The sequence below is a fragment of the Tenrec ecaudatus genome, chromosome X (genome assembly GCF_050624435.1).
Source record: "Tenrec ecaudatus isolate mTenEca1 chromosome X, mTenEca1.hap1, whole genome shotgun sequence".
Classification (NCBI taxonomy): domain Eukaryota; kingdom Metazoa; phylum Chordata; class Mammalia; order Afrosoricida; family Tenrecidae; genus Tenrec; species Tenrec ecaudatus.
The window spans coordinates 90,473,871-90,490,551 of record NC_134548.1 but is presented as its reverse complement, the minus strand read 5'-3'; the positions used below and the strand labels follow the sequence as shown (position 1 = coordinate 90,490,551).

Here is a 16,681-nt window from a genome sequence, read left to right as displayed (position 1 = left end):
TAAAAAGTAGACTAGGTGTGACTTTTACAAAATACTCCAAATAATAAAGTCATGTCCAAAATTTAAGATAAGGTCAGCATTAGATTGGCCCACTTGCTCCATGCATAGTAGGGATGGATGCCATTATACATGCAAAATTTTTTAATGCTAAATTTAAAAAATTAATGTTAGAGACGACTGTTCTGTAGTGATGATCATTTGAATATATACTTTTTTAATGTTTAAGATCCATGGATAACAATGATTTTGTTTTCTCACAATACTATACCTGCTTAGCTAATTTCTATGTTTTCTTCTTGGATTTATCAAATAAAATGGAGACTTCAATGGAATGGATTTTGTTTAAATAAAGTTCATGACATATCTATATGATCTCTTTAGATGTTTAAGTAGGAAATGTGTAAGAAGGATTTCAGTATGTAAATTTTCAAAGAAGTTATCCTAACGTGAATGTTCCTGTCAGCACTAACACACAGCACTATAATTAAGATAATGTAAATAATAAACAAATAAAAGCAATACAAGACACTCCCTACCTCACTTGGACTCCGAGAGACATTCACTTTAAGATAAACTTCAGGTGATGCCGTTTCTTGCTTTAATTTAAAATATCATTGTTTATTAAAGTAGTCTTCTAAGAACAATAACTCACTTGTTGCAAATAGGATTCCATAAAACATACTTCCTATCTTTTGAAGTAAAGCCATCAGGTAAGTAGGTGAAGGAGAAGTGAAGGAGAATAATATTGACCATGGAATCTTGATTGTAGAAGTTGGATGATGGGTATTTAGGGACTCATTTTCAACTTTTATATACACTTATACATATACACATATTGCAGATATGACATAGAATGGCGTTTCAAAAAATTCAAAGAAAATGGAATTACACAGAATTTTCCCACATATGTTGAAGTCCCCTTGTAATTATAACGTAGATATTTATTCTATATGGAGTTCCTGAGTGGTGCAAATGATTAATGTACTTGGTAGCTAAAAATAGTTAGAAATCTGAGTCCATCGAGTGGCCCTCAGAAAACAAGGATGCACAGTTCTATTTCAACACATATGAATCAAAATTAACTCAATGGCAAAGGGTTTGTGTGTGTGTATATATATAGCCTAAGGCTCAAACTGGGGGTTGTCCTGTTTGAGAACTGAGAAGTTTAATTTGAGAGCTCTTTGGTAAGAATATCCCAATACTGTCTTCTCCATTACAGCATAGGCCATTTAGAAAATGTGACGATGAGACGTGCTTAATGTCTCTGAACTCTTTAGGGAAAAATGCTTTTTCAGTAATTGTCAAATTATTGCTCTTTATGAAGGCACTTTGACCTGCAGATCTGCATTTGTTAGAGAAATTCTGGGGGGACAAAAGGAAACCTGGGTCAATAAAAAATTATTTGTGAAACCAATCATTTCTCTGTACCATAGGCTTAATTAACTTTTGTTCTAACTGGTCGGAAATTTTCTAAACCCAATTTATTTGTGTACAACAGAATAATGTATCTAAGCCCTGAATAACTACGGGAATATTGAAAGAAAAGAACAAAGGATGACTCACACTTCCTCATCTTGTATATTCCAGAAATACAATAATCAAAACAGCCTCGTACTATATAAAATTAGATACACAGACCAATCGAATAGAACTTAAAGCTCAAGAAATAATCCCCCACATCTTTGTAAGCAACTAAATCTTAACAAAGGTGCAAATAAGTTCATTCAATGGAAAGTCTCTTCAATATGCAGAAAAAAAGGCTCTATGCCATATATCATACACAAAAACAATTCAAAATGGATTCAGAATCTAAGTGCACAATTTAAAACCATACAATTCTTAGAAGAAAATTCAAGTGAATGATGTCAAGCCTAGCTTTTAACAATGGATTCTCTACTCTGCACAAATAGCAAGACAAAATAAATAAACGGTGCCTCAGTAATAATAAGATCCAAACCTGGAGAAGGGAACAGTACCAATGTCGAAATCCTAAATACCTATGGACGATAGTAGCTCAAATCCATTTGCAGTCTCTGTGGGATGAGCCTTTGGTGAATTGCCAGTGCACAGAGACTAGGAACATCCGCCAAACACCAGACAAAGAATATTGTAAAGTAGATTTTAGCAACTGCATTTAAATTGGAATGCAAATCTTGTACATAGTTCCTTGTGGACTCCATGTGAAATCATTCTATTTTTAAGAAGCATCTGCTTTCTTTTACGTTGATGTCTATATGTTTTATATGGTTACTGTTGACGGATCCTTGTTGCTATCTGCCCCAGTATTGTATAGATATATGTGTATAAAGAAGTGGGGTGAGTGGAATTGATGAAGACAGTAACTCCCTGGTGCCAGAGAAGGGTCGGGTAAATGCAATGTCAAGGGCAAAGTGTAAAAGTAGAAACGATTCCAAAGCCGATTGTGGTGGTGATTGCACAGCTCTTCTCGAGACGATCAAACTCTCTAATTGTAGGGTGTAAATTACAGCTCAGTCATTGTTTTAATGAATAGAAGACACGCTAGCCAATGTGAGAATTTTCAGATATGTTAGAAGCGAAGAGTCAATATGCATATAAAACTTGTGACAACAGCAGGACAAATATGCCAATCATAAAACAGTAAAAGGTTAGACTTGGCATTTCGTCACTACGGAAATGCTAATGGCCACCAAATACATAAATGCTCAGCTCCATTAGTCAACAGAGATGCAAATCAAAACCAAAATGAAATACCATTGCACTCACATTAGAAAGTCTCAAATGGAACTCTGGTGTTGCACTGTGTTACGGGTTAAGCTGCTAACCACAAGGTCAACAGTTTGAACCCACCAACCACTCTTAAGGGGGAAAATGAGACTCTCTCCTCCCTAGGGAGCAGTTCTACTTTGTCTTATAGGGCCCCTGAATTAGAATTGACCTGATGGCAGTTTGTTTTGTATTTGTTTTAGAATGGCTAAGATTAGATGAGGAAAATAAGATGCTGTGGGAAGGCAAAATATTAGTCATTATAGGATACTGTAGTGCCTACACAGAAACAAAACCACTATTGTTGTGCTGTGCCATGGAGTCAGTTCCAACTCAGTCACCCTATATACAACATAACAAAACACTACTAGGTTCTGCGTCATCGCCACCATGTTTCATGTTTGACCCCATTGTTGTAGCAACAGTGTCAACCCCTCTCATTGACAGACTTCCTCCAGTTCCATGCCCACTCCTAGGGATTCTTTAAAAAAAACAACCATTGAAATCACACACAGTCAGAGCTTTGTACACCAATGTTCATTGCAGCATTGGTTACAACAGCCAAAAAAAATAGAAAAACTAAATGCCCGACATATGTATAAACAAACTGTGGTACATACATACATACAATGAAGTACTCCGAGAAATGAAGTCTTCATACATGCTAACCGTCTGTATGTATGGAGCTTTAGACATTAAAGCTTAGAAAGTCAATCACAAGAGGACAAATATTTTCTGACCTCAGATATATATATATATATACATATATATTAAAAAGGAAAACATAGAGACCTAAATTTATTAATGGTTTATAGGGGCAAGACAGAGGACACAAAGGGAGCAGGTATTGTTTATAGAGCACTGGGTTTCCGCTATATGTAGAGTTGCACAATTAGTTATTGTGACTGCTGTCTAAAAGTTGTAAGCCTCTAAAAATTTGAATTGGAAAAGTTGTGTGATACAGTTAAAACCATACACACAGCTACCGAGGCTACCTCAACACCTTGTGGTATTTTGTTCTTTGACGTGAGAATGTATGGTCAGTTTCATGGGACATCCCAGTTAAATTGCACTGAACTAGAACATGTTTAGTGCTTTTGCTCTACCTCCTACTCAGGTGTATAGTGTCCAGGGTCTTAGAAGTTTGCCAGCAGCCACCCCAAAGCATAATTGGTCTCTATATTCATGGAGCAACCGAATCTGAAACAAAATGAGGAAATGGATGTGTAGCTAATTGGGCCATAGTGTTTTCTTGGCTGTACTATTTACTGAGCAGAACTTCTGAAGAGTTGAATTCGAACCTCCAAACTTTTGGATAGTAGTCTAGTGCTGAACCCCCCTGTACCACATAATAACCTCTAAACACATAATAACTAACAAAAGAGAATGTGAAGAAGCATTGTAACAAACACATAGAAAACCTTTATTATAGAAAAATAGCAAATTGTGAAGTTTGGGGGCACGTTCTTGTAAGTCCATACACTTCTGTAGGCAGTGTTTTCATCTCTCTAACCCTTTCCTGGAAGGAAGGAGTCCTGGTGCTGCAAGTGAATTACACACTGGGTGAAACTATCAGCTGCTCTGCAGAAAAAAGGATTTAAAACATGGGAATCCACAGAGGAAATTCAATCCTGTCCTATAGGGTTTGAGTCGGAATCCACTCAAGGGATGGAAGCGAGTCTTTTTAGTTTTAATCCTTCTGTGAAGAATTTTAGCCTCCTCAAAACTGTAGTTTGAGAATCCTTGAGGGATTCCAATCATGCTCATTTTATACCTTCTTTGACTTTGGGGAACAAAAACAAGTCTGAAGAATGTCTTAATCCTGCAGATAGTTTTGCCTTAGTGAATGAGCATTAGTGAAATTTTGACTTGTGTCCAACCTTCATTGTCTTAGTGTTCAGTCACTGCGCATGTGAATTCTATGTAACCAACTCCCCCCTCCAAACACAAACAAAAAAATGGGGAAAATCTCTGCTGGTGGGAGCTTTTGTAGTGCACATTTTCCCACTAGGCAATCTTCTAGCAACTTGTTCTGAGTGGTGCACCTAGTGACGTCACCTGGGAAGGTTTTCTTGTCACAGTGAATTTTTTCATAAAAAAGCTTTATTCAAACCTCATTTTTTGTGACTGCTGATTTAAGAGAAGAGTGCTGCTTTGAAATTTTGTTTCCTGCTCAGAAAAAAATGCTGCAGAAACTGCTGTGATGTTGCACACAGCTTACAAGGACAGCAAGCGCTATGGAAAAAACTCAAAAGTGTATGAGGGTTTTTCTCATTTTAAAAGAGGTAAAATGTCGATGGGTGAGAAACCTCGTTCTGGATGGCCGTCAACATCCTAAATGAATGAAAATGTTAACAAAATTCACGCACTTGTGCTCAAGGCTACTGACGGGCCATTGAAGAGATGGAAGTTATCTAGACAATCTTGGAGCACGGTACAGCAAATTTTAACAAAGATTTGGGAATGAGAAGGGTCACTGTGAGATTAGTGCCTTGCATTCTAGTTCAAGGACAAAGAGCATGGAGTGGACACATGCTGTGCTTTAAAAGAACAGTTCCAAACGACCCAGACTTTCCCCAAGGTTATTATTGGTGAGGAGACATGGTGCTATTCTTATGACCCCCTAGAGCAAACATCAATCAAGCCAGTGGAAGATGCCATCGTCACCTCACCCAGAAAAAGCTGGTCAAGTGAAATCAAAGAGCAAGACGAGTCTCATTTTTTTTTAATGTGAGGGGGATAGCGCATGTAGAGTTCATTCCACCAGGTCAGACTGTTAATCAGCTTTCTCTTTAGGTTTTCAAGACTGTATCACAGTGTATGACAAAAATAGATTTGTGGTAGACGGGACAGGTTGTCATGACCACGCACCTGCCCACACTATCTCAGTGCACCAGTTTTGGGCAAAAAAAACAAACAGCATGCATTTCTTGCCCCATACACCTGACTCTCCTGACCTTGCTCTGTGACACTTGTTTCCGTGAATGGAGAGGGGCATGAAAGGACAATTTGATGATACAGAACAGATGAAGGGAAAAAACAAGGGAGGTGCTATCAGCTATCCAAACAGATGAGCTTGAAAAATGCTTCCAAGAATGGAATGCAGATTATACAAAGGTATTAAGTGTAATGGAGAATATTTGAAGATGTTATGGTTGTTTTGTAAAAACATTTAAATGCATAGCTTTGAAAAAAAATTCTGGGTTTTCTTGGGCACCCCCCCCTCACAAATGTTATAGCAAAGAGTGGTGAAGAAGTCAGATGGAACCTGGATATTAGAAAGAATGGACTCTGAGGCCTTAAAGGCTTGTCTTAAAACAAACAGCCATCTAAGTGAGGTGTCAGCTTAGTTTGCGCACATCAGCTGCCATCAAAAGATAACCAATACAATTTAAGACTGGAGGAAGGAACCATATTAGAAAAATTCTGAGCTCCCAGTTTGGAAATAGCTATGGACAAGAGTTAAAGGCCAAAGCCTCCATTGAATTCCCTTGATCCATTGACTAAGGATGTGAAAAGTCTTGTCCTGATAGAATGTACCAGAAAGTAGATTACTGCATAGTTTAAAATTAAACAACTTATTGTTTTCCTTTTGAGCCACTACCTTCTTCCTGGTTTTATTACTTTCCACTATCTTTTCGATTGAGATTTTTATTGTCTATTTGGGGTGGTGGTGCTATGATTTCCTCTATATGAAATTTAGGATAGGAAAATCTACAGATGTCAACTAGATTAATGCTGTCTTAGGGTATGACTTCAGGAGCCATGGTGGTGTCGTGGGTTATATGTTGGGCTGCTAACCAAGAGAATGAAACCACCAACCACTCCAGATGAAAAAGATGAGGCTTCTTCTCCTACCCCTGAAAAGAGTTAGTCTTGAAAACCTGAGAGCAGTTCTAGCCGATCCTACAGGTCACTAGGTGGTGAAATTTCCTCAATTTCAGTGAGTTTGGTTTGGGGGTTTAGCATTACAACAGGGGAGGTTGGGGGGAAATGGTGAGCTAATAATGGATAAAAGAACGAAGACAATTTCCTAAAACTGAGGCGATGAGTGCAAAGTTGTCTTTTACATGTTTAAAACATTGTTTTGTATGATAGGTGAATTATATGCTAATGAAACTTTCAAAAATAAATAAATAAAATAAAATCTAGTCTGAAGGGCCGTTGACTAGATAGGCTAAGTTTCCCAAAGTAGTTATCAGAGGACAGCCCTTGCTTCCCTCAAAGAATGATGGGGAAAAAAGTACTCAGTGTAACTACTTTCCTGGCCCGTATTCACCAATGTAATTCTCAATTTTCTTAAAACTTATCATTCTATGCATTTTGAGAAAAATCCATCAAGACTACCTCTCTGTAATCTCCAATATTAGTCATGAAAAATCTTCTGAACTGATCTCTTTTCCTTGAATTAAATTGACCCAATAGTTCCTCAGATGCCAGTATTTTGAGTGGACCTTTTTTGTAAGGCATCCATCCCAAACATTGATAAGTTATTACTGAGAAAATGTGTCTGCAGTCATCCAGTGATTGTAGAGACAAATTTAAACATGTGTTGTTTGGCATAAACCCATGTATATATGATCTGCTATCCAAGTAGCAATACTTTTATCAATTACTGTGTAGATCCTTCCACTTTGTTATTGGTTATCAAGGAATACCGTATATACTCGTGTATAAGCTGAGTTTTTTCAGCACATTTTTATGCTGTTTTGTGGTAAAATTAGGTGCCTTGGCTGATATTCAGGTCACTTATACTCAAGTATATATTGTAATTAATCACCCAATTGAAGTTTTAAAAAATGCTAAGGAGTACCCCGCCCCGCAAAACCGGAATTGTACTGAGTGGAATGGAACTTTCATAGCACCCATTTTTCCCTCAAGGAAAGCATCTAGCAACTCATTCTCAGTTAGTGCACCCAGTGGCGATTGCTGGGAAAATTCCCTTTGGTCACAGTGAATTTTTTTGTAACAGCAGTTTCACTCGACCTTATTTTTTGTGATGTCTGATTAAAGAGAACAGCATGCAGCTGTGAAATTTTGTTTCCTGCTCGAGAAAAAAACGTTGCAGAGACTGTTGTGATGTTGAACACAGCTTACAAGGACAGCGCTATGAGAAAAACTCAATTGTACACATGATTTTCTTGTTTCAAAAAAGGGAAAAATGTCAATGATTGACAAACTTCATTCTGGACATCCGTCCACTTCCTGGACGAAAACGCAAACTCACAGTGCACTTGGCGTTCATCCTACCAGGTCAGACTGTTAATCAAGCTTACTATTTAGAGGTTCTGAAAAGATTGCATAACACTGTGTGGCAATAACAGTCCGACTTGAGGCAGATGGGGAACTGGGTTTGCCAAGAAAATGCACTGGCTCATGCACCCATCTCAGTGCCCCGACACACCTTACTCACCTGCCCAGCTCTGTGCGACTTCCTTTTATTTCCGCGAATGAAGAGGAGCATGAAAGGACAGCGATTTGACACTTAAGAGAGGTGAAGAACAAAAAGAGGGAGGTGCTGTCAGCCATCCAAACAGAGGAGTTTGAAAAATGTTTCCAAAAATGTAATCGCAGGTTTGACATAAATATTAAGTGTAATGGAGACTACTTTGAAGGTAATAAGGTTGTTTTGTAAAAAAACTTAAACACAGCTTTGAAAATTTTCCGGTTTTGGGAGGGTACCCCTTTGGATATACCTAGATGTAGGTTTTCTGTTACTCAAAAGTAGAGCATTCGTATGGAACCTTTAAAGCCAAAATGGCATAAAGCAATTAAGAATAATTCATATGGGAAAAATATTGAGTGTCTCAGAGCCTCCCTCAATGACCCAACTAATTATATCAAATAACACATAAAAACCTAAAATGATACTAACATATGGTGCTCATGTACATCATTCAAAACTACAGCAGTTTAATGCTGAGTGCATTTCCCAGAGAAGTAGCTCGACAGCATCCCTGGCTGCTAGGGACTCAAGCTGCTTCTAGAGCTGCTGACTGAACAAAAACGCTGGATGCTATTTCACTTTGTGTCTTTTTTGTTCATAGAAAATCTGCCTCATATTCCTTTCAGTTCATAAAAATAGGTAGTAATGTAGGTCTTTCATAAATCACAGCCGCATAAAGCAAACTTTCCAAAAGCAGTGGATACTTGCACGTGACTTTACTTGTTTGTATAAAAGAATGTTTATGTCAGTGTTCAGAAACCCATCTCAAATATTTGGCTCAGTATTTTTCTCTTTGAATAGATGAAGAAGATAATTTGATATATTCATTTCTCAGGGTTGTGTGATTAAGGTAAGGCTTTAAGATTTTCTCTATAATAAAAATCCAAAGTTTTAAAATGTATGCTTAAATCATACATTCTTGACAGATAATCATGGCATAGTCCTCATAAATATTTAAATTCCTAGTTGATGTTTATTTCAACACAAAATTTAAAAGCATTACAGACAAAAGGACTGGATTACCAAGGAGCAAAATTTAAGTGAAAAGTCTTTTAATAAAGAGTGGACATTACAACATTGCTTTAAATAAACTCATAAAGCCTTGAAGTGCAATAAACGCATTTTATTGTATGCTCATTTCAATGAGAAACATTTAAAATAATAATCCCACGTTAACAGACAATCTTATTTTACAGCGTGTACATCATTTACAGCCACATAACACGCAATTCTCATAGATTTTCCAAATTTAAGAATCTGAGGTTAAGAAAGATTAAAAAAATTTATTCTCAAGGAACTGATTCTTGTCTGGTGCAAAAACAGAAGGGTGAACATTATTTTAAAAACAAAATCACTATATAGTATAAAATAAAATTACATTTTAATTATGTTGAGTAGCTGAATATAAACATGAAGCAACTAAAACTTTAAAGTACACATCATATGTATTACATCTATGAACAGGATTTTCATGAAATTGCCCTAAACCAGCTTGTTATATTAAGCGCCATTTTGATTTGCAGCATGCTAACACAAAGCGTTGTTAAAAGGATGCATATTTTAAATTTATACACTGTAAACTGAATGATAATTTCCAAACTCTCTTGGCAGCAGTGTCTATTAAATACTGCATAAATACTGCCTTGTACTGAAAATGCACGTTAATAATATGGTATATAGATTTCAAAAATCCCTTTTTCCCAATAGTGGCATAAAATTGCACCTTTAAATATCAGAGAACACTAGAACAATCAATCCTTATGAAGACTGTTCTAAAAAATCTTTGAACATTTGAATAAGAAAACTGAGTTCTCTCAATTTAATATTTATGTCATTAGGAAATATAGTGCTGACTTTGTTTACAACATTACTGTTGCATATACTTTAGAAAGCCACATTTGACTCAAATATATTCTCATCATATATGCCATACTGAACATCAACTTGAACATCATGTAAAAGTGATATATATCCTATATATAGGTATATATATAGATATATATTCCTTAGACTTCACAGAATGCTAATGTATTTTAAACATCCTATCCTGTGATAAAATATTAGCAGCTCTGAAGTAAGTTTTAAATAGCACTGAAATAATGTCAACTTTTCCAGTGGAATTTTAAAAAAATGATACACAAAATTTTATCAGTTCTGAAATTCAACTTCCAGATAAAATATGAAAGGGTCAATGACTAGGTGACTGATGGAGAGCTGTATTTCCTTTTCCCACCTTACCTCTAAAATTGCATAAAATTGAGGCTTGCTTGCCACAGCAAAGCATTTTTAAACTCAATATAAATTCTTTTCGGAAACATTTGTCTTTAGCATGACCAGCCAAATAAAGCAGATGTCTTTGTTTTTCCATCTATAGTTGAACTATGCATATAATGCAATTAAGTAAACATTTAGTTTTTCCAATCATTCTATGGTGCTTCTTAAATTTAAGTAATTTTCAAAGGGTTAGGAGGTCCCCTGTCAATACAAAGAATGTAAAGTTATGATTTAATATCAAGTTTTAAAACCAGATGAAACAGTTCATGAGATATTCCTCCCAAATAACATATCTTTGAAATAGTTTTTTCTTCATATTGCTCTTACTGCATAAGAGCCTCCTTGTGGTGTCTCATAATATGTTGATTTTTTTCTGACGGTCTTCGGAATCCCTTCTTGCAGAACTCACATCTGTGTGGATAGTCTTTCGTATGTATTGATATCACATGTCGTTTAAAGCCAGACGCATCTGTAGTGCTATATTCACAATACTCACATTGGTAGATCTTCCTTCCGGTATGGGTCTTCATGTGCTTCTTGAGTTCGTTTTGTTGTCTGAACCCTCTCTTGCACCGTTTGCACTTCAATGACTGATCTTTAGTATGGACTGAAAGGATGTGGCCACTAAGGATAAATGGATCTGACGTTTGAAAGTCGCAGTGCCTACATTGGTGTGTCTTCCTACCCTTGTGGATATCACTATGCTTTTTGAGCTCAGAAGGACGATGGAAACCTTTATCACAAACCTCACATTTGTGAGGAAAATCCTTAGTATGGACAGATATGATGTGCCGCTTAAGGTCACTTGAGTTGGTGCTCTTATGGTCACAATGAGGACACTGGTGTGTCTTATGTCCTTGAAACAAATCCAGATGACGCTGAAGCTCCCTCTCATCACCAAATGCTTGGGGACAGTGCTCACATTTATAGGGTAAATTGTTGCCATGTTTAGACTTAATGTGAGTTTTCAGATTTGATTGATCTGCGCACCTGAAGACACAATACTGACATTGATATGGCTTCTCACCAGTATGGGTTCTCATATGCTTCTTTAGTTCAGAAGGATGTCTAAAACCCTTCCCACACTCAACACAAACATGAGGAAAATTTTTACTATGAACAGCCAGCAAATGCCTGTTCAACAGTCCTTGTTCTGCAGTTTCATAGTCACAGTATTTGCACTTGTGAATCTTCGGTTCCTTGTCTCTTAATATAAGTTTATTTGAACTTAAAGGACTAGCCTCTCTGTATCTTCGTGTATATTCTGTAAATTCATGGGTTTTGTCAACTTTGTTTATAAGCTTATGGCTTTCTAAATGGTTGTGGAAACTCACTTTCTTGTTAGTTGTAAAGTCACAATCTGTACACTGATATTTTTTTCTCATCAAATGATCAGGATGATTTTTCATATGTCTTTTCAAGAATCCCCTGGATTTAAACTTTTTTGTGCAAATGTGGCAAGGGTATACTGTCAAGGGCTGTCCATCAGGACCTATTATAACAGCTAGATAAAAAAGGAAGTTATAACATTTGGTCAAAGACTATTTTTGTAAGGTTTTATAACAAAGGTACTAAAATTAGCTGACACTGTGTGAGAACTATAAAATCCCTTAAGATAAAAATTTACTCTAAAATCCATTTACAATAAGCTAGCTCATTAAAAAATAATGAATGGCACTCCACTATGGGCCTCACCTGCCAAAATATTATATCACATTCACTTTCAAAACCAGAAGCAGGTGTCCTTTATTGTTGAACCAACCTGAAAATTATCTTTAACATCTTTTGCGAAAAATGCATAAAATTCTACTAAATACCAGTCACATAATTAACAAAATTACCTATATGATATACAAACATAACACTTGAGTAAGACTATACTGCAACTTATATATTCCTTTAGTTACCAAAAAATATACTTACACATCTCAAACCATTATAATTTTCATAAAGCACAACATGTTACCTGTTTGCCACTGCCTGGTTTCTCCTCTCCTCCTCTTCTTGGCCTTTTGTTTAAGTACTTTATTCGTATTAATGCTATCACAAATTTGAAGGTACTGTGCTACTGTGCTACTTCTGTTTTCTAGTGCTGAGTCAATACTATTGCCTGAAAAAATGGATACATTATTAAATTACATATATTTTTTTCTTTTTTGTTTCTGGTTAGATGAATTACTGAAGTTAGCATACTATCAAGTTGCCCTGGCAATATTAAGTTTCATAGTATACTAATATTCATGTGTGCTTCTCTCTGTCTCTCTCTCAGTGTCTCTCTCTCTCTCACACACATTCGTGCAACACTCTGAAGATCATATTACCTAAATGTAACTTTATCATATCCCAGTTTCCCATTTATTCACCCAGATGGAATAAGCTGATAAAGTGAGTTAATATAAGAGAAACAAAATCTTGACATGAAACCAAATTCTGACCAATGAGAGCTGATTCAATTAGAGATTTTGAAGCTACATACATAGTTCAGTGAACAAATATCATAATTGTGGTTATCTATAATGTTTAACAAATAAACAGACTTCTATATATGGCTTAAAATAGTTTTTAGTGTGTAAAGTATTAGAAAATTACTAAAATTAACTTTGGGGTTAACATCAATGGGACAGAATAATTACAATTAAGGAGGCATCTGTGCATATAGAACAGTTATTAATAAAATTATAGTTCCTAAAGTTGGGCTTTAGAATTATGCAATTTAGTTCAGAAATTGCAGCTATTGTTAGGGTCTGTCAAATCAGTGACCCGATGCACAACAGAACATATCAGTCCTGTGCCATCCTCACAACTGTTGCTTGTTTGAGCCCATTGTTGCAGCCACTGTGCCAATGTATCTCATAAAGAGTCTTCAGCTATGTTGCAACCTTTCGGCTTTATCAATATGATGTCCCCCCCCTTTCCAGGGAATGTTCTTTCCAGGTAAACGTGTCCAAAGTACTTTAGATGAAGCCTACCCATCTTGACTTCCAAGGAACACTCTGGGTACACTTCTCCCAAGACATGGTCTTTTACTATTCAATATTCTTCACAAATGCATCCATTCTCCCATCTTCCTTGTTCAGAGTCTCATTTTCACATGCTTATGAGGTGACTGAAAATACCATGGCTTGGGTCAAGCACATCATCTTCAAAGAAACGTCCTTGTTCTTCAACACTTTAAAGAGGTCCTGAGTACATTTATCCAGATGCATCATCATTTGATCTCTTGACTACTGCTTCTATGAGCATTTGGATTGTGGATCTAAGTAAGATGAAATCCTTGACAAATTCAATCTTTTCCCCGCTTATCATGGTAGCTCTTGATCCAATGCAAGAATTTGGTTGTTGTTGTTGTTGTTTTTTTACATTGCATGGTGACCCATATTGAAGACTGGATCTCTTGATCTTCATCAACAGGTTCTCCTCACTTTCAACACGGAAGGTTGTGTCATCCACATATTGCAGGTTGTTAAGGACTTTCCATCCTAATGCTGCATTCTTCTTCATATAATCCAACTTCTCAGTATTTTCTCAGCATACAGATTGAATAAATATGGTAAAAGTATATAATCCTGACGCACACCTTTCCTTAAATTATTATTAAGTATTCCCTTGTTCTGTTGGAACTACTGCCTCTTGGTCTATGTACAGGTTCTGCAATGGGCACAAGGAAGTCTCCTGAAATTCTCCTTCTGCTCAATGCTCTCCACGCTGGACTGTTATGATCCACATTGTTGAATGCACTTTCACAGTCAATAACACATAGCAAACCTTTTTCTGGTATTCTCTGCTTTCAGCTAAAATCAATCTCATGTCAGAAATGATATTCCATGTCCCTGTCCTCTTATGAATCCAGCTTAAATTACTAGAAGCTCCCTGTTGATGTTATTTCTGTAACCATTGTTGAATGATCTTGAGCAAAACTTTACTTGCATGTGATATTAAAGCTATTGCTTGATAATTTGCAAATTCTGTCGAGTCACCTTATTTGGAATGGCTAAAAATGTGGATCACTTTCAATGGATTCCAAATTTCCTGGTATAGACAATACAGTGCCACCAGTGCTTCGTCAACTTGTTGAAATATCTCTATTGGAATTCCATCAACTCTGAAAGCCTTGCTTTTGGCTAATGTCTTCATTTCTGCTTAGTACCGCTGGTTCTCGAACATATGCTGCTTCTTGAAACGGTGCAACGTTGTCTGGTTCTCTTTTGGTACAGTAGCTCTGTGATCTCCTTTCATCTTCTTTTGATGCTTCCTGTAGTGTTCACTATTTTATCCATAGAATCTTTCAATATTGCAACTCTGGGCTTGAGTTTTTCGTCAGTTCCTTCATCTTCAGATATGCTATTTCTTTTTTTTGGTTTCCTAACTCCGGGCCTTTGCACATTTTACTGTAATAGTTTGCCATGTCTTCCTGAGCTGTTCTTTGAAATGTTCTGTTTAGCCTTCATTTCTTTCTTTTATGGACTTTAGCTATTCTATAATCAAGAGCAAGTTTCAGTCTCTTCCAACATCCACTGGGGTCTTTTTCTTTCCTGTCTTTACAATGCGCTTTAGCTATTTTCGTGCATGCTGTCCTTGATGTCATCTAGGTCTTCTGTCATTCGTGCTCGATGAATCAAACAAATTCTTGAGATGTTTTTGATATTCAAGTGTGATAAACTTAAGGTTCTATTTTGCACTTGCTTTAATGACCTTACTGATTGATGAGCAATCAATGGTCAGTTTCACAGTCAACCTTTGGTCTCATTTTGGCTGCTGATATTGAACTTCTCCACCTTCTCTTCGCACACGTGTTATAAATTTGATTCCTGTGCATTCCATCTAGCAACATAGACATTGCTTATGTTGTCACAACATGGTATTTGCAATGAAGTTGTTGCAAATAACAAAATTCTGTCATGCGATCTGTAGCCATTTCTATCACCAAGAACATATTTTCCAACTACCGTTCCCTTTGTCTCCAACATTTGCATTCCAACCATTAATAAATATCAATGCATCTTATTGCATCTTTGATCAATTTCAGATTGAAGATGTTGATAAAATTTTCTATTTGAATAGTTGAAGTGGATGTCCTTAGATGTGTGTAATCACAGTCAGTATTGTACTTCAAGGTAGATCTTGAAATGTCCTTTATGATAATGAATGTAACATCATTCCTCTTGAATTTGGTAATCCTGGAATTTTAACCATATATTGCCTGATTTGATTTCAGCTCACGAATGTCTAGGATATTGATGTTGTTTACTCCATTTCGTTTTTGACAACTTCTCATTTTCCTAGATTCAGGGTTCATACATGCCAAGTTCCCATTAATAACTTATGTTTGCAGCTGTTTCTTACCCTTTTGAATCATGACCTATCAGTGTATGAAGTTCCTAAACACTTTGCTCCATCCATGTTATTATGGCCGACTCTACTGTTTAAAGGCAGCTTTTGCTCAATCTTACTTTGAGTGCCTTCCGATCAATCTGAATGCAGCTTGGTGGTATAGTGGTTACCCTTTGGGCTGTGATCCTCATGGTCAGCAGTTCGAAATAACCAGCAGCTCCTTGGGAGAAAGATGGCTTTCTATTCTTGTAAACAGTTACAGTCTCATAAACTCACAGAGGGGTGTTACCAGTTAGCATCAACTCAGTGGTAGCGAGTTTGGTATTTTGGAGTTTCAACCTGAGCGGCTCATCTTCCAGCCTATGTTTATCTGCTACTCATAAAGTTTCCTGTGGCTAATTCATTAGAAGCGGACAGTATAGTCCATTCTTCAGAAATATAGACCTACAAAAATGCCACTTTATTTTATATGCTGTGATATATGTCTCTCATTGAATACTTTTCAAAGTGAAACAGAAAAATCAGAAATCGGTGGCAAAATGTCTTTGCTTAAAGGAAAAATAAGAACTAGTAACGTAACAGTACAAGAGAATTTATAAAGCCCAAACAAATTAAGCTAACAGAGATGGGTTATCTATTAAGTTATATAAATCTGTTAGCCAGTAAAATAACCACAGTTCTACCCAGAGACTTTAAAAATTCATTAATATCTGTAACAAATTTTTTCTGTGAAATAATTTATATATTTTTTTCCTGTAGCAATGCTTTATGTACCCCAATTTAAGTTGTTTGATATGTACATATAAAGGTCTAACACGAAAAGCACCTGGATTAACACACTTCATATCCAATTACAAATGATTTAAATTCCAAAAAAGACAATTA

The 16,681-nt window shown here is 36.4% G+C and overlaps 1 protein-coding gene across 2 annotated transcripts in view; it reads right to left on the bottom strand.

Moving 5' to 3' along the window:
- Nucleotides 1–9,298: 9,298 nt before the first annotated feature.
- ZNF711 (zinc finger protein 711) overlaps nucleotides 9,299–16,681 on the bottom strand; it is a 51,315-nt gene continuing 43,932 nt past the window's right edge. The window contains exons 9-10 of one of the 2 annotated variants that reach the window (XM_075538717.1): nucleotides 12,432–12,575; nucleotides 9,299–11,969 (exon numbers count right to left, since the gene is read on the bottom strand). In XM_075538717.1, coding sequence (XP_075394832.1) covers nucleotides 10,789–11,969; nucleotides 12,432–12,575 — 1,325 coding nt within the window. In that variant the 3' untranslated portion in view covers nucleotides 9,299–10,788. The remainder of the gene's footprint in view (nucleotides 11,970–12,431; nucleotides 12,576–16,681) is intronic. The other variant, XM_075538718.1, reaches the window with a different exon arrangement.